Raw genomic sequence first — 27,790 nt, forward strand, 5'->3', positions numbered from 1 at the left:
CACATTTACTGGTTTATTCATTTTTGACATGAAAAATACAAATCACACCAACAGGGAGCAGATAGCAACAAATAAAAGCTACATTCATGAAATACTAAACTACAGAGCTCCCATTTTACACTAAGATATTACTTTGACCTTGCAGAAATAAACAGCAGTGAAATCTATTTAATTTATTCTACACAGACAGCCTGTGGTCTAATAAGAAAAGAAAATCCACACAATTTGTTTCCTTTAAGGCTGAATGTATTCGATGACAAAACGTAGCACAATTAAGTACCGATGCAGACTTACAAGAAGGAAATGTTCTAAAGTTTGTAAATGAGACGGCCCTGGGGCCAGATAATGGCACTTAAACTAGAAGCAGTGATGGAAACAACCAGAGCTGAAAGCAGACGAAGTGATTGTGCCTTTCCCTCTGATCTGCAAAATAAACAGAGAACTGAACACACCGGGACAAGCAGGAGGACTTGGGGGGGATTTAACACTGGAAACAGTATGATGCCGGACTGTAAAGGCAGCAATATTCAGATTGTTGCATTTCTGATCCCAGACCTTTTTAGTTACCAGTGTTTGAACTTGCACAGCTCAATACTTCACTCCTCTTCGGCTAAGAAGAAGTGAAGAGAGTGGACAGTGAAATGAAAGGCACTTGTGTCACATGGGTGTCTCAGAAGGCTTCATGAATTCAAGCGAAACTAAACCTTATTCAAATATTGTACAGCTGACTGGAGCAGGCTCCCTTGAAGTAAATAAGAGTTTTGACACTAATAAAATAATAAAATGCTAATTTGATAGATACGTTGGTGAATAAGCAATCAGAAAATACAAAACAAAGTTTAACTAAGTGACGAGCACTACATGTAAATCAAAGACATGTAAAACTTCTTGAACAACAAAATGTCCTTTTTTTGCAGATTCAAACTTTCATTCATGATTAATTCATCTATATTCAGTACAGTTTCGATATTTATTGTCAAAGTTCCCCCCTTAATGCAGCTGTAAATGCACTTGTCACCCAAACCTATTGAAAAGCTTCAAGAAAGTACAAAATCACTGAAGCAGTAATAAAAAGAGCAGGTTGAACTTAGAGTTATTACAACAAGAATGTCTGTCCTAGCTTCTTAAATGCATTTAATAACAAGGACTGAAGATGGAAAACAGTTTACAGAAAACAGAGAATAGAAGTTGGGACATGAACATACGATAGTTTATAAAATGGCTTGCAGTGCCCCCTAGTGGCTAAACAGGGGTAACGCATTCTCAATGCAACTCAGTTCAACTCTGTATTTTTTAACAATGCAGATTTTTCTTAAAAATATGCGCAAATAGTACCGTGTTATTTCTTTAGGGTATATTTAATGGATAAACAAGCCTTCTTGTACAACTAAACCTATATTTGGGAAGAGAGAGACCGGCTGCACCAGAAGCAGTGTGACAGGGATAAGGCTGGGTTGAGTTAGAGTGCTGCTGCCCTCTAGTGGTTTGGTAATGAAATCACAGAGCAATAACAGCATGGACACAACGGTTTGAGGAATTACAAAAAGAAGAATTACCTAAACTGTAACCATCTTAAATCTTTCAGAGGTCCAACATTGAACTTGTAAAACTGGGAAGTCTCACTGTGCTGGCTGAAATGCTGCACACGGCACCTAAGCTGATCACCTGTCTGCAGTATAACAGGTTGAAAGCTTCTACTTATTTTTCTATGTGAAAACACGGGTCAGTGCATGTATTTTGGTAGGTGCACATCTTTGACATAGCAGATGTAAATTTGAGGACGTGTTTGCAGTGAGCAGCAGAGACTTGGGGTCTTCAGTCGAAGCCCTGCCAGTCGCTCTGCTCGGAGTCGTACTCCAGCTCCGTGCCGATGCAGCGGACGCCCTCCAGCAGCATGGGTGTACCGTGGTGGCGATCTGGAGAGAAGGAGGGATGAAAAGGACAACTTTTTACTCATTGAAGACATATTTGAAAATTCTGAAATTGCTGTAGTCCAAGAGTAGGGAACCCTGGACCTAGAGAGCCGCAGTCCTGCATGTTAGATGTTCCCCTGCTTCTTTACACCCTGATACAAAGGACTGTGTCACTAACACACTTGTGCAGAACTGAATGAGAAGCTGGTGACGATCATTAATTAGAATCAGGTGTGTTGATGCAAGGAGATATCCAAAACATGCAGGACTACGGCTCTCTAGGACCAGGGTTCCCTACCCCTGCTGTAGTCAGTGGGTTATAGAAAAATTGGTTTCAGATCAAGTGCAGCTCTACATGCAGCAGATATATATTATTCAAGTGAAAGATACGTGTTCTTTTGTCTGGTGTTCCAAAATAAAACTAGTGGAAAGAGTCACAGGTTAATACAACTTTTAATCATGTCAAGCACAAGGTTTTTCCGGCCGGATGGTAACACTTCTCTAGACCACGGTGGGTCGGAGAGAAATGCACGACGTTTTCATGAGTCCAGTTGACTTTATAATCTAAACGGGGTGTTCTTTGCAAGTGAATTTCATTGGTGGAGGGAAAACGGTAAAAGACCCCCAAAAGGTGTCAGTTCTATCTCCTTTGTTATTTCTCTCACCTGGGGTGCCACCCCAGGTGGCAGATAAACCCCCCCAATGCTAAACATCTGTTTCTCCCCCAATGTCTCCTCTCAACAATGGTATGTATATTGTACTCAACTTCCAGTCTACCAGTAACACCAGGAGGTGGCTCTGTGTCTTACTGCATACAACGTTACTTTGAATATAAAGAGAAAGCCCACCAGTGTTGGAAAATGCTTTGAGCTTTTAACAATTTTCATGAAATCCTAACACAAGACACAACATTTGAGCGCTGCACACTGATTATTAGGGCCCGAGCACCTTCAGTGCGAAGGCCCTATTGTATCTGTAGGAATTTTTTTTTCTTTTTTCTTCTGAGGGCCTTTTTGCCCCCCTAAACGTGCCCAAAAAGTCACCAAATTTTGCACGCATACCAGGCCTGGCGAAAAATTTGATATTTTATGGTTTGCATTAATGGGCGTGGCAAAATGGCTCAACAGCGCCCCCCGGGAAACTTTGTGCCTCAAGCCCCACGATACGGTTTGACGTACATGCACGAAAATCGGTACACATCTGTATCAGTACACAACTTAAAGAAAAGCCTCTTGGAGTCATGCCCGAAACCGAACAAGATGTCGGCCATTTTGAATTAATCGTGTCATTTTGGCGAAATTCATGCCATTCCTTCGGCAGTTAATGCGGCCCGAGCCGTAACGAGCCCCCAAATGTGTTATACATCAAAATGTGCGTCTCCATCCTCCGACACCACGCATTACTTTTCTCTTTCAAAAGGGTTACCGTGTCGATGCTAGACGCCAAAAAGCGCGCCCACCCTTCATCTGATTGGTCCATATTTGATAGTTCCCCAAAAGGCACCAAATTTGGCATGCAAGGCAGGCCTGGCGATAAATTTGATATTTCATGGTTTGCATTAATGGGCGTGGCAAAATGGCTCAACAGCGCCCCCTAGAATACTTTTATCTGCCATAACTTTTGAATGGTTTGACATAGAGAGTTGTGGGTGGTGTCATTGGACTCTGTATTGCGTACTTGAGCTTCATTGGCCTGAATTAGCCCCGCCCCTTCTTCTGATTGGTTCTTCCTATTTTCTGTTATAACTTTTGAATGGTTTCACATAGAGTCGTGGGTGGTGTCATCGGACGCTGTATTGAGTCCTTGAGCTTCATTGGCCTGAATTAGCCCCGCCCCTTCTTCTGATTGGTTGTCCCTATTTTCTGCTATAACTTTTGAATGGTTTGACATAGAGAGTCGTGGGTGGTGTCACCTGAATCGGTATTGAGTCCTTGAGCTTCATTGGCCTGAATTAGCCCCGCCCCTTCTTCTGATTGGTTGTCCCTATTTTCTGCTATAACTTTTGAATCGTTTGACATACAGAGTCGTGGGTAGTGTCATTTCTGATATGCTTATGGGGGGCGGTGACCGTGAGTGCGAGGGCCCGTTCATCGCTGCTTGCAGCTTTAATTTTTTATTTGAAGTCCCTATGAGGTTCCCTGAATTGACATAAGACCATCGAACTCTCTCAAAATAAGACTATTTGTTATTTGGGCTGTGATATTACTGATTTGAGTTTCTTAGCGACTAAACAGGATGATTAAATGTACCACTGGTAGTTAATGTCTTAGCGCACTTTGTTTTTGACATAAAATTCTACAAAACAGCCCTATGTGAAGAACAAAAATGAAAACTGGTCGGACAAAATTTCCATTTTGAGGTCCAAGTTTTCTCCTATCTGATAAGACGTTCTGGTTCATGAAACAGATTCCGCAGAATTCTGCAAAACCCACTTTTGAGTGGAGCAGGGTCTGATGTCGAAGAGTTAACCCCCCAGTTGTTATTAAACGCAGGACAGTCAGGCTTTGAGGCTATAATGCGGTCTGTGGAGAACTGAGCGGCTCTGCTTCACCCCTCCCCCGCTTTCCTTTGCATTTTCATGCTGAGGCGGTCCCGGTCAAACCCCCTCCCTGAAAGTCTGCACAAATGCTGTAAATCTTTCCTGAACGTAGCCACAAAGCACTACAGAGGCTTCCTTGATTTTTGTATGTCAGTTTAAAAACACGATGTTTCCCAGAGGTTTTCAGCATTGCATTGGTGGTTCAGTGGTAGAATTCTCGCCTGCCACGCGGGAGGCCCGGGTTCGATTCCCGGCCAATGCAACTACTTTATTTTCTCCTCACCTTTTGAACATCTTGATTACACTTTTGACTTGATAACTTCTGATGTCAATTTATTTTTCAGAAGTTACACTTTCATTTGCTAAAGCTACAATAAAGTATCCTGTATCAATTTCTGTATTCATTTATCTTTTATCATTATACCAAACGTAGCAATAATCACGACTTTTATGGCATTTAAAGTATGACTGAAGGTTCAACCGCAACACAATATCATATTTTGTTCAAGCTCTTATCTAATGGGAGGAATGGGTGGAGGAGCAGTTTAATCCATTGAAACGGTTTTCATCCAGGCCTCAATTACACAAACATCTGGACAGATGTTCAAGCAAAACTACCAGAATTAAAGACTGAATAAAACCCCTGAACAACAAAGCCATCATCTCACACACACACACACACACACACACACACACACACACACACACACACACACACACACACACACACACACACACACACACACACACACACACACACACACACACACACACACACACACACACACACACACACACACACACACACACACACACACACACACACACACACACACACAACTCTTCGTACGCAAGCACAGATGGAAAAACCCATATGCCCCCTTTACCTAATTCTCCATCTGCTGACACAAATACCAAAAATCTAATTCAGATTTGCTAGCACTAAGTTAATTTGCAATGATAGATATTTATTACGCACTTGCACTGCAGAACCCAGAGAAACAAGAGCGCTGTGACAAAGAGCAGCTTTGTTCCTAATAACCCTGCTGCTGGGAGCCATCTGATGAAACTATGATGAAGATATACTGAATCTATAAATTATTTATTATCTCATGCCAGTGTTTATACTGCCATGAATGAAACAAATGCAACTGTTGGGGGATCTGTTAAAATATTGTCAAATAAAATGTTGACAAAACGTTGTAAAAGTGGTTAAGGGTCACACCACCAGCAGGGGGCAGAAGCGGACCAGTTAAACTCCAGCAAGTTCAGATCTCAGCTTAAAAGCAGGAGATAATAGAGGCTTCAAAATGCCAAACAGCTCGTTGAATACAGTTTTTAGTATTTTTAAGATCGTTTTAAAAACTGACGGGAGCAATAGTCACTGTTGAAATACGATTTCAACTTTTGGTGTCATTTTTTAATGATGAAGTTAAAATGATAACCACAAACTTTTGCAATGACACAACTATAAAAAAAAAAACACAATTTCATCAAAATCTTGGATTCAGTATGTTTCTGAAAGTGTCAAAGTTCCTGAAAAAAAATCTAACAAAGGTATTCATACATTTTAAAAATAAGCAACTTTCCTGCACTTCTTGGTTCCTCACTCCCTTTCACTTGAACTATACCTACAGATAACCCTGTGGTACGGCACACACTGAGAGTGTGGACTCAGTTCAGGAGACATTTTGGCCTTCTTGCTTTCTTCTTTTGTAGCTAATCATCTCTTCCAACCTTCCCTACTAAGACATTTTTTTTTCAAGAATGGCAAAGTCTAGGTGTCTGTCGCTTTAAAGATTTCTTTATTGATAACATATTTCTATCATTTGAACAACTTTCCAAAAATGTGAATCTCCCAAACTCACATTTTTTCAGATATTTACAGGTAAGGGACTTTCTTCGATGCCGAATACCAAATTTTCCTGTGGGACCAGATTTGAATATCGTTGACTCGTTTCTCTGTTTACAACCATCACATAAAGGGTTAATATCGGTTATTTACAGTAAATTGCTCTCTGTAAGGCAAGCCCCCTTAATAAAAGTCGGCGTGGGAGCAGGATCTGAATTTGTTTGTATCAGAAGACACATGGGTGACAGCCTTTAAGTTAATAGCACGGTGGCTTAGTGGTTAGCACTGTTGCCTCACAGCAAGAAGGTTCCTGGTTCAACTCCCAGGCCCAGCAGGACCTTTCTGTGTGGAGTTTGCATGGTATCCCCGGTTTCCTCCGGGTACTCCGGTTTCCTCCCACAGTCCAAAAACATGCATGCTAGGTAAATTGATCATTCTAAATTGCCCGTAGGTGTGGGTGTGTCTGGTTGTTTGTGGGGACTGCGGGTGGAAACTAGCATTTCTGCTAAAACCCGGTGTATTTACACTGCTTAATGTAGTGTTAATTAATATGCATTGTCCCGTCTAAATAAACTTTGAAACATGAATAAATGGCACATCTCTCTGTGCCCGTCACTCTTTGCTACAATTTAAAGTGGTTCACAGAACTCACATATCCAAGATGAAATTATCCAGTTTTTACCCAGGTGTAGATCCATGTTGTGACAAATGTAAGACAGAGGAGGCTTCTCTTATCCACATGTTCTGGACATGTCCCAGTCTGGAGACGTTCTGGAGGGAAGTCTTCCAGACTTTATCCCTCATTGTTGGTTTGGACAGAGAGCCCAACCCTTTGCTCTCTTTGGTACCAGGGGAGGCTGATGCACGACTGAGCCTGGCTAAACGTCCAACTTTGTCATTTGCTTCCCTGCTTTCCAGACGGGCAATTCTGTTGAGGTGGAAGGATGCTGCTCCGCCCACCCACGCTCAGTGGGTGATGGATATTATGTCCTGCCTAAATCTGGAAAAAATATACTATTCCATCCATAACTTTAAAGAGAAATTTTATAAGGTCTGGAACACCAATTTTCAGATCAGTGACACCATCCCTACTTAAATCCCCTTAATGTTTTCATTATTGCCGTTTCCTTTTTTAAATATATTATTTATTTAGTATATGTTTGGAGATAAGTTTCCTTCCCTTCATGTGTATTTTCTACTGCTCACTTTGTTACTCTCCTTGAACTGAAACCTGACTTCCAGCTACTGCTTTCTTTTTTTTTTTTACTGCTCCAGGAATGATGACCGTCTATTGTTATATTTACCTTTGATGTGCAACCTGACTTGTTGGGATATGTTGGGGTATATGGGGGTGGGAGGGCTAAAATGGGGGCTTGGATGCAGTTCTCACAGTTCTGCCATGTCTTTGTATGTGCATCTGTTTTTGTGGGAAAAATCAATAAAAATATGTTTGAGAAAAAAATAAGCAACTTTAAATGCTGAGGAAGAGACTGACGTGGAACTTCTGCAAAATATAACATATTACTCAATTCACCAAGTGTCAAAAAAAGGTCATCCGTAAACTGCAGTATCAAGCATTTCTACAGGAAATGCAGAAAGATGATCATCTCTCGACTTCCTGAACTCACCCATGACTCTGGCATGAACTTTGACTCTTACACAGACGTCGTCGTTGGTCTCGCTCAGTAACAGAACTTCCTCACACAGAACTCCCTCCTGCAGGGCCAGATACTCGCACGTTATCTTCAGGCCTCCTGGAAACACAGAGAAACACAAACAACAAGACCGATTGAGTTTCCTCTCTTAAGCCATGCACACAATTTTTCTTTGTCTTTCTGCGTGAGCTTTTGTTTTCTCAATATGTATCAGAGTAATTCCATGCAAACAATCGTGCAGCTGAAGGGGAACAAAATGTCAACACAGCTGACTGATAAGCAAACAAAATTAATCGAACGCTGCAGAACACCTGTTCACATCAGCTGAGGTCTGTGCACAGCAATCGACAGAGTAATATAAAAAGGTGTGACAGTGAGCTGAAACTGAAGGTCAGTAACCGCCTTTAGTTACAGGCATGTAGTGGGCGCAGCTCCCAGAGACATTAGAGGATCACCTTTAGCCCATTTCACCTTTAGCATTAGTGCTGGAGACACACTTAAGTTTCCAGTAACAAATCTATCAAAAGCGTGTTTTAACTTCCACAGGAGTCTGATGTTTGGGGTTCAGCACCAGTAGGTGAATAACAGGTAAAAGAATTAAAGACTAATGCATTAATGCGGACTATTTTGCTGCACTAATGTTATTTGAACTGTTTCTGTAGTACTCTAAAGCTAACATTGCTTACTGAAATACACAACACCATAAGAAAATACTACATGTATAGCACAGTAAAAGATTGCTGCATTATGTTATTAACAAGATAATCAACCTCATTAAAGCCTGATATCAAAGCTTAGGTAAAGGGAATGTAAATAATGAATTAAATCTGTGGTCCATGTTTGCAATATGGACACAACAGGTTAGTTAGACCATAAAACATTAAAACCACTGACAGGTGAAGTGAATAATATTTATCATTGCCAAGCAAAATGCATAATTCTCTTGGAAAACTTTGATCCGAACCCCCTTCTACTCGTAACATTGCTGAAGCCCAAAGAAGATGACCATGTGTCCAAAATCCACAGATCCTACTCATAGTAAACCCCCACCACGACTACACTGTAATGACACAATATTAAAAAAAATGGTTTTAATGTTGAAGTACATGGGTGTATTTTTATTTGATCTGAACATTGAGTATGTTTTTTTTTTTTTTATTGAGGCAATATTACAGCACCAACACCTAAACATAGTACAAATAAAGGAGACCTGCGTCAAAAATGTATGTTTCTGTTATGTAATGTGGCTTAAAATCACTGGAAATGGGGAGAATTTACCCTCTCACATTAGAAAGATTAGATTAGATTAGGTTATTAGATCAGACAAGATCCGATAAAATCAGATTAGTCTCATTTATCATAATAACTGGATAATATTGTTACATACGGCACCGAGTCCAGACCATACTCTGATGACAGCTATCAGGTTTTACAAAGCTGTCATGAGGTTTGCGTCTTGAGCACAAAACTCCTGTTGGACGCTGAGTCGAGAAGAAAACTGCAGACAGGATATCAGCAGTTCAATTTATATGTATTTTTTCAGACAAAAGCACTGGAATAAGGCCGTAGAATGATCATCAATGGCCAAAAGGACACTTTTAGTGTTGCTATACAGTACATATGTTTCCCTCTACAGTGCTTACTGTAATTAATAGTAACATCTGACTAAGATGTGTAAAATGCCTGGAGTTGACCATTACCTTGAATTGGCGATATACAAATCAGGTGAATTGAATTGACAGTTAATTACTTGCAACATTGCCTTCAACGTCAGGTGTTTCCACGGTGCATCTGCATTCAAAAGCATTTTTAATGAAATCAGCCACAGACGGTCAAACAGGAGCAGAGTCTCCACAACTGGCTGGACACATTTTCCTGCTCCTCTAAGCAGCTCTAGTTGTATAAAGCTGCAAGATACGTTTCACTGCTCAGTGCCCATTCGGTGGCCGCAGAAATTAAATTAGCAGCATTACATCAGGGGAGCTTCCAAAGTAATGCAACACCACCTTTAAAAGTGATATATAGCATAAAATGTCGGACAGATTATCATATCTGAATTAAAGACTAGGCTTTAAATCGGGGGATTTGGAATTATGACACATTTGGACTTTTATCATTTTATTCTCAACTGACGATTATTTTTTGTAGTTTTCCGTCTCTCAGTTGCGTGTGAACCCACCCTCTGCTGCTGGAGTGATGTCAGTGATTCGCAGGTGCGGACTGGGCACCGGCGCTCGGCACACATCTTTTCCCAGAGCTGGGATGTCCGGAAGTGTGAACAGTATTTCATAGCGGTGCTGGGTCTTCAAGAAGCCGACCTAAGACAGGGACAGATATTTCAATGATTTAAGGGAGATGCATCACCTCCGAGATCAGAAAGAGAAAACAACATGTTGTTTTTCACCCTCCCAGATCAAACTGGACCACATTTACAGAAAGGCCACAAGGCTTTGGCTTCACCTCTTATTGCACAATGAGAGTCTATTAAAAAAAAAAGTCCACAAATGGAAAACCTTTTTTTTTTTTTTTTTTTTTTTAAATAAGCAACACACATTTCTCTTTGAGGGAGTCATCTAATTGAGATGATTAGTTAATACTCTGGTGATCTTAATCCCCACCTCCTCTGACAGGAATTAAAAACATTCTGTGTTTTACTCAACTCCAAAATCTTCCTGTAATGGTAACACCACGTGAACTGATCTCATTCATATGACATGTTCATCAACAGTATAGAAATCTAAGAGCTCAGACACCCAAACTGAGATCCACAGAAGTAAAGAGCATGAAAAACAACATGCTATGTCTCACAGAGCATCTGAGATATTTAGCACAGAGCTGCAAAAAGATATATTCAATCAACCTTTTGGATAACTTACTTTTATTTTGAAACAGTCCACAAATATTTTATATGACTCCAATATTCTCAATTCTGAGAATTGCCTTATTTCTTCTGGTCTGTCCCTTTATAATTTAAAAAGTCTACCTTGTGAGATCTGAAGGAGTTTTTATGGTGGATGGTTTACAAACGTAACGCCCTTTCATGCTGAATGCAACATATTCTGCTTTAATCTCGGTGGAGTAAAAACTTCTGGCACAAGTAAAGTTACTTCAAGGTGCATGGAGGGCTGAAGCTGAAGAAGTAGAGACTCTAACGCCACATAAAACTTAAAAAATATATAAATATAAAATATAAAATAAAATATAAAAAATAATAAAAAAATAACATGCTTCAGCTTGTTCCCTTCATCAGTCCATTCATCAGCCAAGTCACAGAGTACAGAGGATACAGACTGATATCCTGGAAGATGAAACTTTATCAGGAAGATTAAATGTCCCCTTCATTATTCTTGCAATATGTTTAGCAAAGAGAAAAATTCATGAGCAGGAATCATCTCAGCAAGGAGCGAGGAAATCCTCACAGAGGGGATAAAAAGAGACAGAGAGAGGGAAATTAAGGCAATAACAAGATAATGCGTAAAGCCCCTCCAGGTAAAACAGCATGCAGCAGCTTCATCCCTGCACAGCCCCAGTTACAGCGACCTGCAGAGAACAGGCTCCTCACGACACCTGGAGAAGAACAAGCGAAGCAGGAGCACAGCAGAGAAAGACAATCATCTTTCTGTAAGTGCAGTCCCAGGCATGTACGGTCTGTGAACGGTCTAATAAAGGTCATCTGGGTCAATGCTGGGGATTAACTGTTGTATGGTATTGGTATTCATAGACTGCAAATCAAAAATCACCATTAAAAGGGCCAACACTACCACTAGTGACTGGGAAGACTAGAGAAGCTTATATTTAAAGTATCATTAGAAGGAAACAAAGCAAATTTATTGAGACGCCAAGAAGGTACTGGCTTATAAATATTCACTTGTGAGATCATGCACTCATTGAGTTTCACTGCTGGAAATACAGTACTTATATAATGGATCCGTATCTAATTAATTTTGTCCAAAAGAAAGAAAATATCTTTATATTCTGCTGACATCCCCTCTAAGCCAATTTTTCTTCTCCTTGTGTTTGCAAGTTTAAGATTCACTTAAAATGTTTCCCCATTGTTGCAACTTTATCTGCAAAGTGTTAATTGTAGCAATGTGTTGGAAACACCACGGCCGCGTTGCAGAGAACACAGAGGACGGCACAAGCTCACAAAGTCCTGCATTTCTTTCCTCACCTCTGCAGGGGAGCTGTAAGCCCCACAGCAGAGAAATAACCTTTCCTTCTGTCATTTCACATGCAGCTGAAATAAGTACAGAATCTGAATGGCACCCTAACCAAATAAATAAATAAATAAAGAAGAAATATTAATGGAAAAGAACAAGATTTATATTGTGCAGGGAATTTACAGTTGCATAAGTCAGGAAACTGTCAAAGTTTAAAGTGCCATGGCAATTACTGAAAATATATGGAAATTAATGGAAATTAGCTGAATTGTAGATTAGCCCATAACAGAATATTTAAATGTAGCTAAAAAAAAACTATTTGAGCATAATCACGGTTCAAAAATGTGCTTTAATGCAAACCCAACTACATTTTTAGCCTGTGCATTTGTCCATCACATGCAGGCTATTTCTATTCACTGTAAATAAGAGTAATGAGCTGCAGTTGTTAATGAGGGGAAGGTTACAAGGAGTAGAGGTGGAGATGGTGCAGGAGCTTAAGTACCTGGGGTCAACTGTTCAGACCAATGGAAAGTGTGGAAAAGAGGTGAGGAGGGGAGGGCATGCAGGGTGTCACAAGAGAGTAGCAGCAGTTAAAGGAAAGCTCCATAAGTTGGTGTTGATACCAGCCGTTTTATCTGGTTTAGAGATTCTGGCACTGATGAAAAGACAGAAGGATGGACAGGATTAAGAGTGAGCACAGAGGCACAGCTCAGCTGTTTTAGAGGCCAGATTAAGATGGTTTCGACGTGTGCGGAGGAAGGACAATGGTACATTGGCAGACAGATGCTGACGATGGAGCTACCGGGCCGGCAGCAAACAGGAAGACCAAAGAGGGGATTTATGGATGATATTCAAAGAGGAAATGCAGCTAGTTGGTGTGAGAGTGGAAGAGACAGAGGACACGATCACGATGCTTCTTTTATCTGAGCTTGACGACTCGTAAAGGTGAAAAAAGCCAAAAGAGGAAGAAGTCCAGGGTTGATTTGATTATATTAAGCTTGTGGCTAAACACAGGCTTTACAAATGCAAAATGGCACAATAATTTTACTGGTGTGAAACACCACCACAGCCGTCTTTCCACCACTTCTTCTTACATGGGATACTGCTGGAAAATAATCTTACTGGTGTTGTTTACATATTTTAAGGACACTACTGTCTTGTGCAAATCACAATGAGTACCACAACCTTCTACCACCTATTTATGGCACTGAAATAAAATGGTCGGTGGACTATTTACAACTACAGACAACGGCGTTTGTGCAACGCCATACATTACAAAAAACAAACCACTTCCAGGCAACCAAAGAAAATTCTGTTTTGGGAAGACTGTACACTTTTAACATCAGGCATAGTCACCTTGTCCCATGCGGTGCTGGGCCATAATTATGCAGATTCAAGTGAATGTGGATTTTCAATCTTTAAGCATCGCCGTAAATTACAAATCTAAAAAAAATGAATTTATTTTACTCAGCTGCGACAGGGAGCAATTCAACAGGTGGCAGATGACATGTGCCAGTTGGCTGCAGCAGGACTTCAGCAGCTGACCGGAGGTCTGATCAGGTCCTGGCGCTTTGTTGGGTTTGGTCCTTTTCAGCATGAGTTCAACCTCTTCTTTTTTTAACAATATCTTTATTGTTTTTTCATTTACAAACAGAATATTACAATAAAGGACATTTCACATCTAGTTCTGACTTAACAGTTTTAACCCACCCCACATCCCTTCTCTCTTTACATATTTCTTGTTATACAATCCAAAGTTGGTACCTAATACCAGTAACAAATAACAATACAGTCCAGTGGTACCTCTAGGAAATTAAAGATATACATAACCTAAACAAAATAATCAAAAATTACCCTTTCCCTGTCATCCTCCAGATTCCTTCTTAGGTATCCTGCCCTGCATTGTCCTCCCGTAGAAGCGCCCCAACCTCAACCTCTTCTGGCTGCAGCTCTGGGATTGTTTTGGTGGGGAACCTAGAGGTGACTGGTTAAATCCACAAAAGAACTGATTGAGATGTCCTGCCGTTTTGATGGGAGCAGTCTGCAGCGTTGAGCTATTATTGAGAAGGCCAGCCAGTGTTAACACCACCCCAGGCGTCTCTTGCTTTGCCTTCCTAAAAGGGTTTCTCTACTCTCTCCTTGTAGTTTCTCTTTGCTGCTTTTATTTCTTTATTTAGTCTGTTTTGACTCATTTATGTTTCCTGATTTGAATGCTATTTTCTTTCCATGCAGTTTTTTTTCCGGGCTTTTGTAATCCAAGGTTTATTGTTGGAGAATACTTGAACAAATTTTGCAGCAATAATCATCTCTTCACAGAAGGTGATAAAGCAAGACGCCTCCTCAAGGCTGCTTCCCGTGTTAACACCTCCCAGTCTGTACTTTCAAAACAGCGCTGCAGTTCCTCAGCCACATCATCGTCCCCATTTTTCACCAGCTTTTTAACCAGAGCCTCTGTGGGCAGTTTAGTGCGGTAAAAGCAGGGATCTGGTGAACAACATTATGGGCTGCAGTGCTGAGGGGAGGTTTATTGTGTGCCTTATATGCGTTTTTTACATTTCCATAACAGAGGTCGATTGTTTTATCACTTCTGCTGGCGCATGTTATACAGACATTGTGGTTCATATAATTATATACCGACTTTTGAAGCGGTAAACTTCAGGTTTAGATTTCAAATAAATAAATGAATACAAAGCAAATACGAGTAGAGCTGCCCAAATAGCCCTTACAAATCTATTATATATATATAATAATATATATATATATATATATATATATATATATATATATATATATATATATATATATATATATATATATATATATATATATATTTGTCTAAAAACATCAGTGTGGATTTGATATTACTCCCCGGTGGAGTCTACACCTGTGTGCCATTCAGAAAACAAGACACAATACAGCAAGTGCCAAAATAATCATTTAAATCTTGATTATATTGTTTTTGTAAATGTGAGATTTAACTTATTACAATAATTAATTGCACAGCTCTAGCTATCTGGGACTGGAGGTCTCCAATTCTTATATAAGTCATTTATCATGGAGCCATTTATCTCAAGGTCCTGGCAATCAATAGCTCTAAAATTACTTATCTCCTACTAACAATAGTAAAACTGCCATTATATTATACAGCATTTTTATAACAATAAAAATATGATGACCACAGTTTAAATATCTGTCTCTTTGTCTCCAGTGGGTTCCATTATATTGATCATCTGGTTGCAAACAAATAGGAAATGCTCATTTAGGTTGTTTTTGAGCTTTATCACTACAAGCATCATTTGTTGACTGACTCGTGCAGTTCTGTCAGGCTTTCCTCATCTTAAAGCCCTGTTTCCCCACTGGTAAGCACACATCCACATCACTCATGAATCCTTAATCTGTTTAGTTTCAGTAATGTACTGTAATTGGAGTTCGTCAATGTGTGAATCTACTGATTATCTGTAAAGCTGCTCTCAATCGTATGCTTTACAAGTGGCAAATGATCAAAATGTTACTGTCCTGTGTCGAAAGGTTTTGAATTTAAAACAAACCTCTTTGGCCAACCCCTGCTGCACTGACGGGTCACTTCCATCCCCTTTACGACTCTACTCACAAACAGTGAGTGTACAGCAATATCCTGTTATTTCTGCTAAACCACAAACTCGCCAGCAAAAAATAGAGATACGCAATTTAACTTATCTTTAGCAACAGTGAGATTCACTCAGATGTCCTATGCATACTATTATCATCCCACATACTCCCACCACATCTCTGGTCTGTCTGCAAGGATCAGCAACCCCTGGCTGCTGTTTCCATAGCAACATCAACCCTCCCCCAGTACACACACCCCTGCACGCCGCCATGCCGGGCATTTTCAAGGATGCTTAAAGAGCTCTGAGGAACACGCACTCACACAAACAGGCTGATCTGCAACTGGGACCATAGAAACCAAAGTTTGAAGTCCATTCATCCGTCATGGACATCCATCTATACATCTAGATGTGAATTTCTGCCAACATTTGCAGAGGCTTTGTGATTTTGGTATATTTTATACACCAGAAGATGATTAACATCCCCGTTTGAAGTTGTCAGATCTTCTCAAAAGGTCACATCCAAGCTGCAATTGTTCAAAAGAAATGTAATAAGGAGTAAGAGAGTTGAGAAAATAGGAACAAATACACTTCAGTGACTAATACTGATAGAGGAAGTCTTGTGTTGTGTTCTACCTTGCAGGCAGGAGTCAGTAAATCTCATTTAAAAAAACATTCTGGAGCATCAGCTCCTTGTGGCGTCGTTCATATCATGTATCAAAGCTTCAAAACAAATCCAAGCCAAGGTAAATAAAGCCGCCGGTCTGTGTACATGTCTTATCCCAAAGAGTCAGCTTGGGACATGAGCTGCTTCTTGTTTAAGGTGTTCTTGGTCTGGTGCCTCAAAAGGAAAAGCTGCCGGTCAACCTAACACCTAACACATTGATGAATTCAGCCACATATTCACACGTTGAAGTGTGGCTTTATGACATTTACCATTATAATCACTTTAATTTACAAGATATGTCAGGTTCAATCTGCTAAGCATCTCTAAACACAAAGTAAAGATTAAGCTAAAGGAGAAAGGAATGAGTTTAAAAAAGAATAATATTGTCACATCAACCTGATAATAAAGCGTATTCAATAGCAATCCATTACTACTAAAGGGAGACACAAATTTTTGTACCAAATTTCACAGCAAAATATCACACTCAACATAATCATACTCAACTGCCCATGAGTCAGCAGTTACACAAATTGGATTTTAACAAATGGAGATAATCAAAGTTTGTAATTCCACCATCTGAAATACCATTTTATGGTCCCTGAAGCTTCTGCAGAAGATTATAGCTTTATTTTTATTGAGGAAGAGGGATCAGCAAGTACTCTTTCTTCGCCGTAGAGAGCGGCGTGGTACGAAACGAATGTGGTGCACACAAGCATCACTGAACAAGTGTGGCCCAAACGCACAAGAATGAAGGAGAAAGGTGTCTGACAGCAAACAGGTCAATGTGTGCTGCACCGCCTGAGGAAAGAACAATACAGACACTTTTTGACATGACACTTTTAAGCTCGGGAAGAAAATCTTCCTTTCTGGGAATAAATGTGAGGGTGAAGGAGTTTATAAATAAATCAAACTACCAAAGAAGCACTGACATCTACTTATAAGAAAAGAAAGTATTTAAGAGCTGTGCAAACACTATTCCTTAAAAAATAAAGGAACTTGTTATTAACTGAGAATTAAGATGGAACATTTTTCATTATTAAAACTATTAGTAAGATGATTATCTGTTCAACTAATGCCTGACCATGAATGACCAACAACGTTCAGATGTAACGACACAAGGTGACTATCAGTAAATTATAGGGTTTTTTGTCTTTAGCTCCTGATGTGCGTGAGCAAAGGGTTTAACAGCTGACAGCAAAGACAAATGGGAAGTCTAATGTCGCTGTTCTGAGCTTTCAAAGCCAACCGAAGAGATTATCTGTGATAAAAACCCTTTAAGCTTCTCCTGGTTGCACAAACATCCATTCGGATGGGAACTGAGGGAAGTAACCCACCACGGGTTCAAAATTATCTCCCAACCTCTCCCAAACATACCATTCAAAGAACTTACTGGATATATGTTAAATGTATGTTCTTACTGTAAAAAGTTTATCTGGTATCAATGAAGCACACAGAGTCTGAATGAAAGACTGGAACAAATCACAACGCACTTTTTTTGAGTTTGGGAAAACAATAACTATTATCATAAATAAATAAATACTGTAGGTGCCTTTCAAAGTTTTCCACTATGCAAGTAAAACTGACATATTGTTGTCAGCTTATTATGTAAATACAACATATGCTTCATTTCTAGCACTGAAAAGTGTGAATAACCCCTGAAGGTTATTCACGCTGCTTTGAAAACAGACAGCAGGCATACACAAAACACACAGTCGCATTCACACACCATGTTAAACCGTTCATCAGTCTGCTTGTAGACGCACCGAAAACAATACATTTCAATACAGACCATCAATGCAAGAAAAATATCATCTCCATTTCAAGATTCAAGCCTCAGAGTTCATTAATGCAGAGCATCACACTGCCACTCACACTGGGAGACTGTAAAAACACTAGTACTGCAGGTCATTCCAGTTCCCTGACCAAATCTGCAGCCCTGTTGTGTACTGATGCAGCAGATTCAGCAAATGGGCAGCATTAAAAGGTACCGGTATTCAACCTAGAAGCATCTATGTTGCTTTTCTGTTGCACATGGTGCGTGTGCACTGCACTGAATCAGTTAGTCAAACATTTACACCGCTCAGCCATAACATTATGATCAAAGGTCTTATCATGTACATGCACTCTCCATGCTACCAAAGAGCTCTGTCCAGTCAGCCAGCAGACACACAAAATCTGAGGGTTTCCTGAAATGTGGATTGGGCAGGCTTCCCAGAGATATCTCATTGGATACCATCTGATTGGTATATGTGGAGTTTGGAGGACAGGTGAGCATATATTTTAGCCATCAGCAGTTTTAATATTGTGGCTGATCAGGCCAGCTATGGTGGTTTCCATGAAACATTTAAAGGTCTGAATGACAGGATAGAAGAAGGTACTTCCAGCCTTTCCTGCACGCAGATTCCCCTTTTGTGAAACTAATGAATGGGAGTCACAGGAGCTGAATTTTGAACAGAATGTGTCCCAATGACAAGAACCCCACCTTTGTGTCATGCCAATATGAAAAATGACGGTAAACCAGTGATAAATGAAATGAACATCAGGGTAAATTAAATGACATGTCCTTAATCAACTGTAACTGTCCAATCTTTCAGACTACTATAAAGGTATAAGGCACCTTAACCATGAAGTTGCCATCATCTTCTGGTGTCACCATGACAACGGAATCATGCAGCTTCTCATCAAAATGAACGTGGGATGAGGCTCCAGCAGAGGGGGGTTCCTGGGAGAAGTGAACGCCTCCTGCCTTTGTGCAAGCTGCAAAAAAACAAAACAAAAAAAGGGTTGAAGATCTGGGATGTACAGTCATGTGGATTCCCTTTAAAGGGCCAAAAGACAAACTAAAACAGCAGGTTGTGACCTTGTGATCAAGTAACCAAGCAGACAGAATGTCATTGAATAGTTAGATGTTGACGTTCTTATTCCTCTGCATCACTGTGGATGCATCTGATGGCTGTTACCAGCTATCCCCAGCCTCAGAGCAAAGAGGAACATCACCTCACAGACTCCCATGTTTCATTCTCAGTGGGATCTTATAGAGTCACAATCAAGGGTTAAAGAAGTTTAACCTTACAAGATAAACATGTTTTTAGAGCTCTGCTGTGACACTGTGACATTTGTATTGATTGTTCTCCAGTCCAGGCTCTTTCCAAGTGTGAGATAATGGAAAATCGAATGTCCTCCCAATAAACCCACCCCTCTAATTCCATTCCAAAACTAATTCCAAGACAACAAACAGTTTGCTCATCTCTATGCTCCAATGCTTTGAATGTGACACTGGACTATTATTTTCCCAGTGCTACGTGATCTGAAGGTTGTCGTAACGACATAAGAGGAAAGACAAACATTGCAAATAATATGCATAAACAACCTGTCAAATATTTATTAAACATGTATTTATAAGAGGTTTCCTTTTAAAGAAGAACTGCAACTTATCTGTGGGGTTGAATTGGAAAGATATTTCTCCATGTAAACTCTGCAGACTAGAGCTGTTGCTGGGTTTGAGTTTTAACAGTTTATTTCACAGAAACATCATTTTTAGTTAAATATTACATTATCACTGCCAGTTATTCTTGATAATTTTTTTTTCAAAGAGTACCCATTAAGTTTTGTTTTGCAGCCACAAACGTTGATTTAACATCTTATCAAATAGGTCACATGTGTCCGTTGAGCAGTGACTTTAACTTCCTAGTTAGTGCTGAGTTTTACAGGCTTTTTTGACCAAATGGATCTGGATTTGGTCTTTCAGCTTAGAAAACTAGTCGCTAGCTCACTTTACACTAATCTAAATAGAAAATTGATTTTCATTTCCTGGACTGGCATCCATGAGAAATTTCAGGGATATTGCAGCTGAAAGCAGGGTCAGCAATACATTTATCTAATTTTTCAGTGCAAATTGGGTGTGAGCTTTAGGGGTAGATTACAAAAAATATATTTTTTCTAGGGAAATCAATAGCTTCTCTACTTTTTCGAAGGATACTGCTCCGCGGATAAGACAAGAAGAACAAGAAAGGTCTTGAAAATGCAAACACGGTAGTTGAGTGATGAGGAAAAAGAAGCTCATGCCTCAAGCCTTAAATGTGCAGTGGTCCAGAAAGGTTTTAAAGGTTTCTGAGTATCCTCAGTGCTTCATGATGGACTGTAACTACTGCTAAGTCTCCTGTTTGACTTGAAGGAAACACAAACTTGACTCTAAAGGACAATAAAAACGACTTTTTTCAATAGCTGATCAATATAAGAAAAGCCAAAAAAAAAAAAACACACAAAAAATGTTAAATTTACATTTTTCTTTGTTTTAAGGCCGAGTACCTACTTCATCCAAGAGTCCTTGATGTGATGATAGTAATAAATCTGACTGAAGATTTAGGACCTTTGACGTTCCATTTGAATGCATCACACGTTTCTTCTTCTTTTCATCTTTTCATCATTATATAGTTTTAAATCAAACAAAGAATCCTGGATAGTATCAAAAGATTATTGTAGTGGACAGTAAGCCTGATGACATGTAAAAAACAGCACCATATGACCACATCATCATTGAAAAAGGGCAATTTAGCCATGGCAACATTTCAATTAAGTGCAATAATTATATAATATGAACAGATCCCTGGGTAACACCCATCGTTAGCTGAGATAAGAAGAAGTGATATCTACAGCTTGTACTCACTGAGAACTGCAATAGTTTAGGTGGTTCTTTTTTTGTTTGCCCTTGAACCTTGTAAATTATGATTTGGCTCTATATAAATAAAACTGAACTGAACTTAACCTCATTAAACTGATGACACCCACTTGACTCAAATATGTGCCTCCTCTCCTGCATCTGCAATTCACCTATCGGGAAGTCCCGCCTCACTTAAGTTACTGTTGCCAACTCAGACAATCCATCGCCACTGTTGGTTAAAGTTTTATAAGGGCACCTGCCCGTGTGAAAAATGCTATATAGCCAACTTCAACGAGACAAAGGTTGTGTGGCTACAAAAAGAAATAATTGTGATTAAATAACTTTAGGTAATGTTAGAGGAGTGAGAAGCATTTTCTCTTTAATTTACCTTAAAACAAATATAGGTATATCCTTGTTGACCTTGTGGGCATTAAGTTGGCACCTTAATCCAGAGAAGACACTTAACTCTGTTTTGATTGGACTCAGGAAATAGAATTAAATGAACTCCATTGCCCATCCTCTTGGGATACCTAGAATCAGTACTACAAGTACCCCATGTGTACACCATAAAACAGATGAGAGTTCATGAGAGTGTTTTTCTGCAGATTTGAAAAATACAGATGCCCAAGTTCCAGTTCCTGCGCAACTGATACTCAAGAGCGATTGCTTCATCTGTATTCAAGGGAAAGCTCTTACCAATAGGTCAATTCAGCCACAGACAAGTGGCAGTGATCTCTATTTCAAGCACAATTTAGTGACAGGTTCTGCATTAAATTGGCTTGAACTGGGAAAACATTGTACATCAGATAGAAAAGCTGAAGTAACATAACAGCCAGTTGGCTGTTAAAAATCATGTTGCATCCCTTCATAAGGTTTAAGCTCAATAAACGCGGAGCTTCCCGGTTAGTCCAGTCCCATGTGATTCGTCAAAGTTTTAAGAGGAAACCACTAAAAACCTCTGCTTATATCGGCAACTTTTCACTGAGCTTGCACATGCAAATGTGCTTAATGACACATTTAATAACAACTTGGAAAATGAGGCATCCAAATACAGATTGGGGAGAAGATAAGTAAAGAACTTTAAGCAGAAGCCGAATTTCCTAGTTTTGGTAGAGCATTATAATCTAATTTCTTTCTGAAATAACTTTATTTCAGAAAGAAATTAGATTATAATGTGAATGCTAAATAGAATTAGCTTTTTTGTAGCAAAGAAAAAGAACTTAAAGAGTTTAAACTTCCCCTTTCTAAGAGAGAGCAAATGCAGCATGTTCTGAAAATGATCTTGGGAAGAGCTCATAGGTTAGAAATAAAGACAGGGAGGCTGGGTAATTCTGTTCTGAGCTGGGTCTGCGACCTACTAATTCCCTGTAACAAATGGATGGATAGGAGATTTTTTAGTCAGCAGTCACTTCACACAACCAAATATATGCTGTCAAGCACAGATAAACTATTTTTTCATAATGTCCCCTTTAATAAATAATGTGCTAATAATAACTGAAGGTAAAAACGAAGACTTTTATGACTAAATAATGACAACACGTAAGTAAATTACACATGTGTTGTGGTTTCAATCAAAAATACATTTCTAGTCTATATTTGTACAATGATACATAATTCACACAGAATAAAATCACAAACATACACCCATGAAGTGACCTATGTAAGTGTGTTATATAAACTACAGAAGTTCCTGTCCCACGTGGGGCCTATTCCAGGCTTTTATTCAGGCTCATATTAGAGATTAGAAATCCTTGCTCGAAGCAATCTGGGTCACAATAATGAGTTTGGGAGTTACATCATGTTCCATATGTGCAGAATCTTGGTACAAAAGGAACCTAAAAATGTGAAATCTTTAGTATCAGAAGCTCTTGATACCGAGGAAAAGAAACACAGGGACTGCCTAAAATATTAATAATATCCCTCCGGCAGCTAGAGCAAAATAATCAGGAAGTAAACGATTATGAAACATAATCTATTATTCCTGAAATCATGGACTGGGCAATCTCCCAAATCTCCCCCAAATCCAGATAAAATGATGACAAGATTTAGGCTAGTTCATCATAAAATTAGTTTTCTTATCTGACTCTGCCTTCATTTATATTAAACACTTATCAAGAATTTAAAAAGTGCCTATGCTGAATTAAGATATCCACCATTAAAAAAAAATGCTTCATAAGAAATGTACATAAAACCACTATTTCATGAGAACCATTTAGCACCATTTTGTGTGGTGTTTCACTTCTTAACATAGAAAAATGTATAAAATTGGTTTTCGATATATATTTACACTAACATTGACAACCAGTGGGAGCTTTAAAAGTCTGTTTCTATTACAGAGGTGCGGATTGATTGGCTTATGATCAAAACCACCACCGGCCTTATTAGGAAGATTTTATAGCACCCTGTTCTCTCTCACTGTCTGCACCTCTGGTCTGAGTCTACACACAGAAGACTTCACTTTGTCCTGAGATGAAGTTGTCCTGATTGGATGATTTTAAGCCCATCTGTTCTGAAATATGATCAGCCAAATTGGACACCAATGGGTTTATTTTCTTTTGCAGGCTCAGTTAATACATCTGTGCAGAATTCTAAGAAATACTCATCTTTTTCAAAGTCAGTAAGCACATTATAATGACACAGATACTGTAAAGCATGTGTTTGATGTTCACGGTGAGTACAGAGATGGCAATTTCTACAGATTTAGAAGCTGTGTGGTACATACATGTACTATAAGCAAGACCATTCATATCTGTACACTGTTCATGCAATGCTGCATAACATTTAGATCTATGTATTCAGCATGGATCTAAATAAACTAATCAAAAGGTCCAGCTCGTGTCAGTACATCTGGTTTTGAAAAACAAAGGAAGGAAGGAATGACTGACTGAAATGTCAGATATCCCAGGTGGGACGAAAGAACAATACAGACATAGCTAAAACAGAACAAAACGTCTGATGACCATTTGCTGTTAACAGAAAGCATAAAAAGAAGCATGATAATTCTACTTTGAGCTGCTGCTGTGATGTAAGAGTACCTCGCAAGTCTTAACCACCGAATGACATATTTTTAGACCTAAGCTGCCCCAGACAGAGTTTTAGGCTTAGTAGTTGTTCAGAGATTAAAATATATGCTCCCAAACAAAAGAAGAGAAGGAAAAGCACTTAGGAATAGGTTATAGGTCTTAACTCGGTTTTTTTGACTTAATGGTCATACCCATGATCACATGCTGTTTCTTTGTGGGCCTTGCTTCAGTGTTTTGTTTTGGGTTGGGTTTTTTTTTTGCTTCCTTTTCCCCCCTCACTGAACCCGTTTTGCTACTGAGGAAGTTTAGGGTTTTTTTCCCAAACAGAAATCTGCTATAATTTTCCCAATGCTAACATATAAACCTTTTCCTAAAACTCACCAATCAAAAAGAAGAAAAAATTATTGTAAATCAGAATTTGATTTTAAATTTACCTCTTCCAACTGGATGATAGATTAATCTTCTTAATAATTTGGACTTCATTTTCCCACCTACAACAGTAAGTCAGTTCAATGAAAAACTAAATATGAGACAAAGATGGAGCCCAATGGGCCTTCAAAACATGAAAGTTCAGAGCTTCAAAAACTCTGTTAACTTCCCAGCTGGGTAAAAGGGCTCAGATGTATCCTGAGTAATGTTTGTACTATGTGCACCTGCAAGCCAGTTTCCTGTGGTTCACCAAGCTGGGCTGTTCTCAATACCTTCTTCACCTCCTTTAAAACATATTTGTGTATTTATTTTTGCAGAGACACTCATTTTTTAAGTAAATTGCCAAATAAATACACTGAGACAAGTCAACTTAGTGCAAGGGCTAAACTGAGGGATGACTACATTGATCCATATCGTCTGTTGTGTGAAGCTTTTTAGGCAGACGGCCTAAAAAGCTGCCGAATTTTTTTTTATTTTCAGAAAACTTGTCGTTTATAATATAAATGACAGTGATTCTTTAATAAAATATACAAGGACAAAAAATACGCTATATATACTCACTCTTCTTAGCCGTGGCCATGTCTGTGAATCAGTCCGGTACAGTCACACTTGGACGCCCACTGTCACAGCCTTGTCATCTCAGCGGTCTGACCTTAGAGCAACCCTGCAAAACCAGTTAGGATATAATAAAAGAGAGGCCTTGAGCAATACATAGAGTGGGCAGCTGAAACAGGAGGAAATAATTGGATCGGCATCTAAGCATTTGAAAAGAGGTTAAAGGGAATGGCTCTATATAGGAAGTAAAACAGGGGGATTTTTTTTTGCCCATTTTTGTTTTAACCCACAACCCCATGTTGTATTGTATCTCATCTGAGAGCACAGCTGTGATGTACAAATCAAGCCAGAAGAGTAGCACAGACTGCCTACAGAGACTTCAATTAAAGAAAAACAACAAAACAGAATAAGAGGATTAGCTGAGGGCTGACGCTGCTGTTGGTGGGCTTTCCACAGATGGAGAATGTTCATCCCACACCTTCTTCTGAACAGAGCAACGGAAAATATGCACTATATTCAAACACACTGTAACAAGTGTAATTTTAGCCACAAATTAAATACATAATGGGAATGACATGAATGCAAAACAACAAAATAAACAATCAATAAAGACGTGCTAAATCTATCAACCCAACACTCAAATAGAGTAGTTTTATTTGCAGGAATTTATATTGTGCGAAGGAGATACTGTAGCAACTAATGCTTTTAGTCCAGAAGCACGCCAAATATAATATAATGCTTTGTGAAAAGCTTGAATGGTTTAAAGCCAGGGATCTAGCTCTGAACTAATCTTGATTTCTTTTGGGCTTCCATTGTTGTATTTTTGTTTTATAAACCCTTAAAAAAGAGGAAAAAAAAAGATCACAAGTTATCTTTCCATCAAACTAGAACTAAGAAACAACAATTTCATATTTCTAGAGAAGAACTGAAAGGGTTTTGACTAACTTTATGAGTGTTCTCAACAAAGAAAGATGATCTGTAATGTGATGTCCACACAGCTCTGCTGTTTGATGAATGGTAACTGTAAAACCTATACCAGCTTTGCACCAAAAATGCTTTATGACTTATAATCAAATCAGCCATGGATTAATATAATTCATGCTGTATCTCACTTTGTGTCATAAGGCCTGATCTGAGACACATTTCTTTTTTCTTCAAGTTCAACAAAAGTAATCTGGTCCTAATTTGGACAAGGTGAAAATGATGACGAGTACCGGTAATGCCATGACACAGAAAACAGTGTCAAATCCGCAGACAACCCGAAAAATCAGAGGATGATCCACTTTAAAGCATCACTGAATGTGTCACTGATTAAAATCCCACTGAGGATATTCAAATATGCACACATATATCTCTGAGTTGAATATTTATAGTACTGTCCACCACTGCAATGGACTGCAATCAATGTTAGTTAAAAGGAAATTAACAAAACAAGGAGGATAAAAACCAAAGTTAATGTGAAGATTATTACACAATCAAATATAAGCCTATGCTAAACAGCCAACAGCTTTAAGAGTTTCTTTGTTCGACCCACTGCACTTTCACACAATGCACACAGTTTTCCTCTCTCAGAGGGGACGTCCTGGTGTGAACAATTGTGAATGTGTTTCTTGCTCTGCCTGGCTTTATTGTTAAGCTATTAATATGCCCTCAGATACTTGGATTGCAGTACATTTGTTTATACTCTGAGATCTGTTGCTGAAATCTACTGGACTCAAACTGAGATTATTTTAAATTTAGAAGTTCAAGCACTCAAAATAATTGATTGGTAGTCGTGAAGAATAACATAAACTGTCCTGATGGGAGAAAAAGATGAATGACCTATAAAATATAAAAAAGAATAATACCAATAATGATGATATGAGGCAGGCAAGCATTCAGTGAAGCAAAACATACTTTTTACTGTGATTACTAACGTGTAATAAATAACGTAAACACTTGTCTTTCATTTTAAAACTCCAAACATGGCATGTTACTTTTTACTGAATGTAAATGAATGGTGCCTTCAGAATACAGCAAGAACAGCCAGAGTAATACTGAACATGCATATTTTATTGTGCAGAAGCCAAACATATAACGTTTTTAAAACAAACATGACATTATTTCACGGTAAAATAAGAATACTAGCCAATACTACTACTACTAATAATAATAATACTAGCTAATGTAGCACCGAAATGATTCCTTAAAAAGTTTCCACTAACCACAAACAGTCCAATTCGGTATTTATTTGTCTTTTCCGTAAAGCTTAACTTACCTCAGTCTGTTCGCTGCCTCTGATGTCTGGAGAGACCCAAAGGGAAACACGCGTTTCTGTGTTAGTGTTTAATATTGTGACTACAATCCCCACGCCTGCTCCGTCCGAGGATTTCCGCCTTCAGTCACGTGGTACAACACTGCCTCGTCGCAGTTTGTTGTTTTTATTACAGATTCCTGATAATAATTACATGAAATGCTTTGCACATTCACAGAAATCTGCAACACGCCTTTCCCATGTTGCTAAACAGTAAGCCTGTCAATAAATCAACATCCCGGACAACTGTTCAAATCAAGTCACCGTCAAACTCAAAGCAGTTGTTGAGACATAGCGCCGTCAAGCGGTGGTTTGCTCCAATTACTGGATGCGCTAACATCCAGGGTAAGCGACACAAAAAAAGACCATGGCGGCATAAAATTGTATTAAACCTATGATATATTTAATTTAATATTTTGTATTTTTTGTTTTTACAGTGGTGACCACATAGTTGCGC

The 27,790-nt window shown here is 39.0% G+C and overlaps 1 protein-coding gene and 1 non-coding gene across 2 annotated transcripts; one reads left to right on the top strand and one right to left on the bottom strand.

Annotated features, from left to right (window-relative positions):
- On the bottom strand, positions 1–27,534 carry LOC133420609 (adipose secreted signaling protein). Its single transcript, XM_061710343.1, has 6 exons — positions 27,298–27,534; positions 25,047–25,149; positions 18,991–19,130; positions 10,139–10,277; positions 7,933–8,058; positions 1–1,916 (listed from the first exon to the last, which is right to left on the bottom strand). The coding sequence occupies exons 2-6, from the start codon at positions 25,063–25,065 to the stop codon at positions 1,816–1,818; spliced, it is 525 nt and encodes a 174-aa protein (XP_061566327.1). The 5' UTR covers positions 25,066–25,149; positions 27,298–27,534; the 3' UTR covers positions 1–1,815.
- Positions 4,644–4,714, top strand: trnag-gcc (transfer RNA glycine (anticodon GCC)). The gene has a single exon. It is a non-coding gene; the product is annotated as a tRNA-Gly (tRNA).
- Positions 27,535–27,790: the final 256 nt, after the last annotated feature.

This window comes from Cololabis saira, chromosome 20, assembly GCF_033807715.1.
Source record: "Cololabis saira isolate AMF1-May2022 chromosome 20, fColSai1.1, whole genome shotgun sequence".
NCBI lineage: Eukaryota > Metazoa > Chordata > Actinopteri > Beloniformes > Belonidae > Cololabis > Cololabis saira.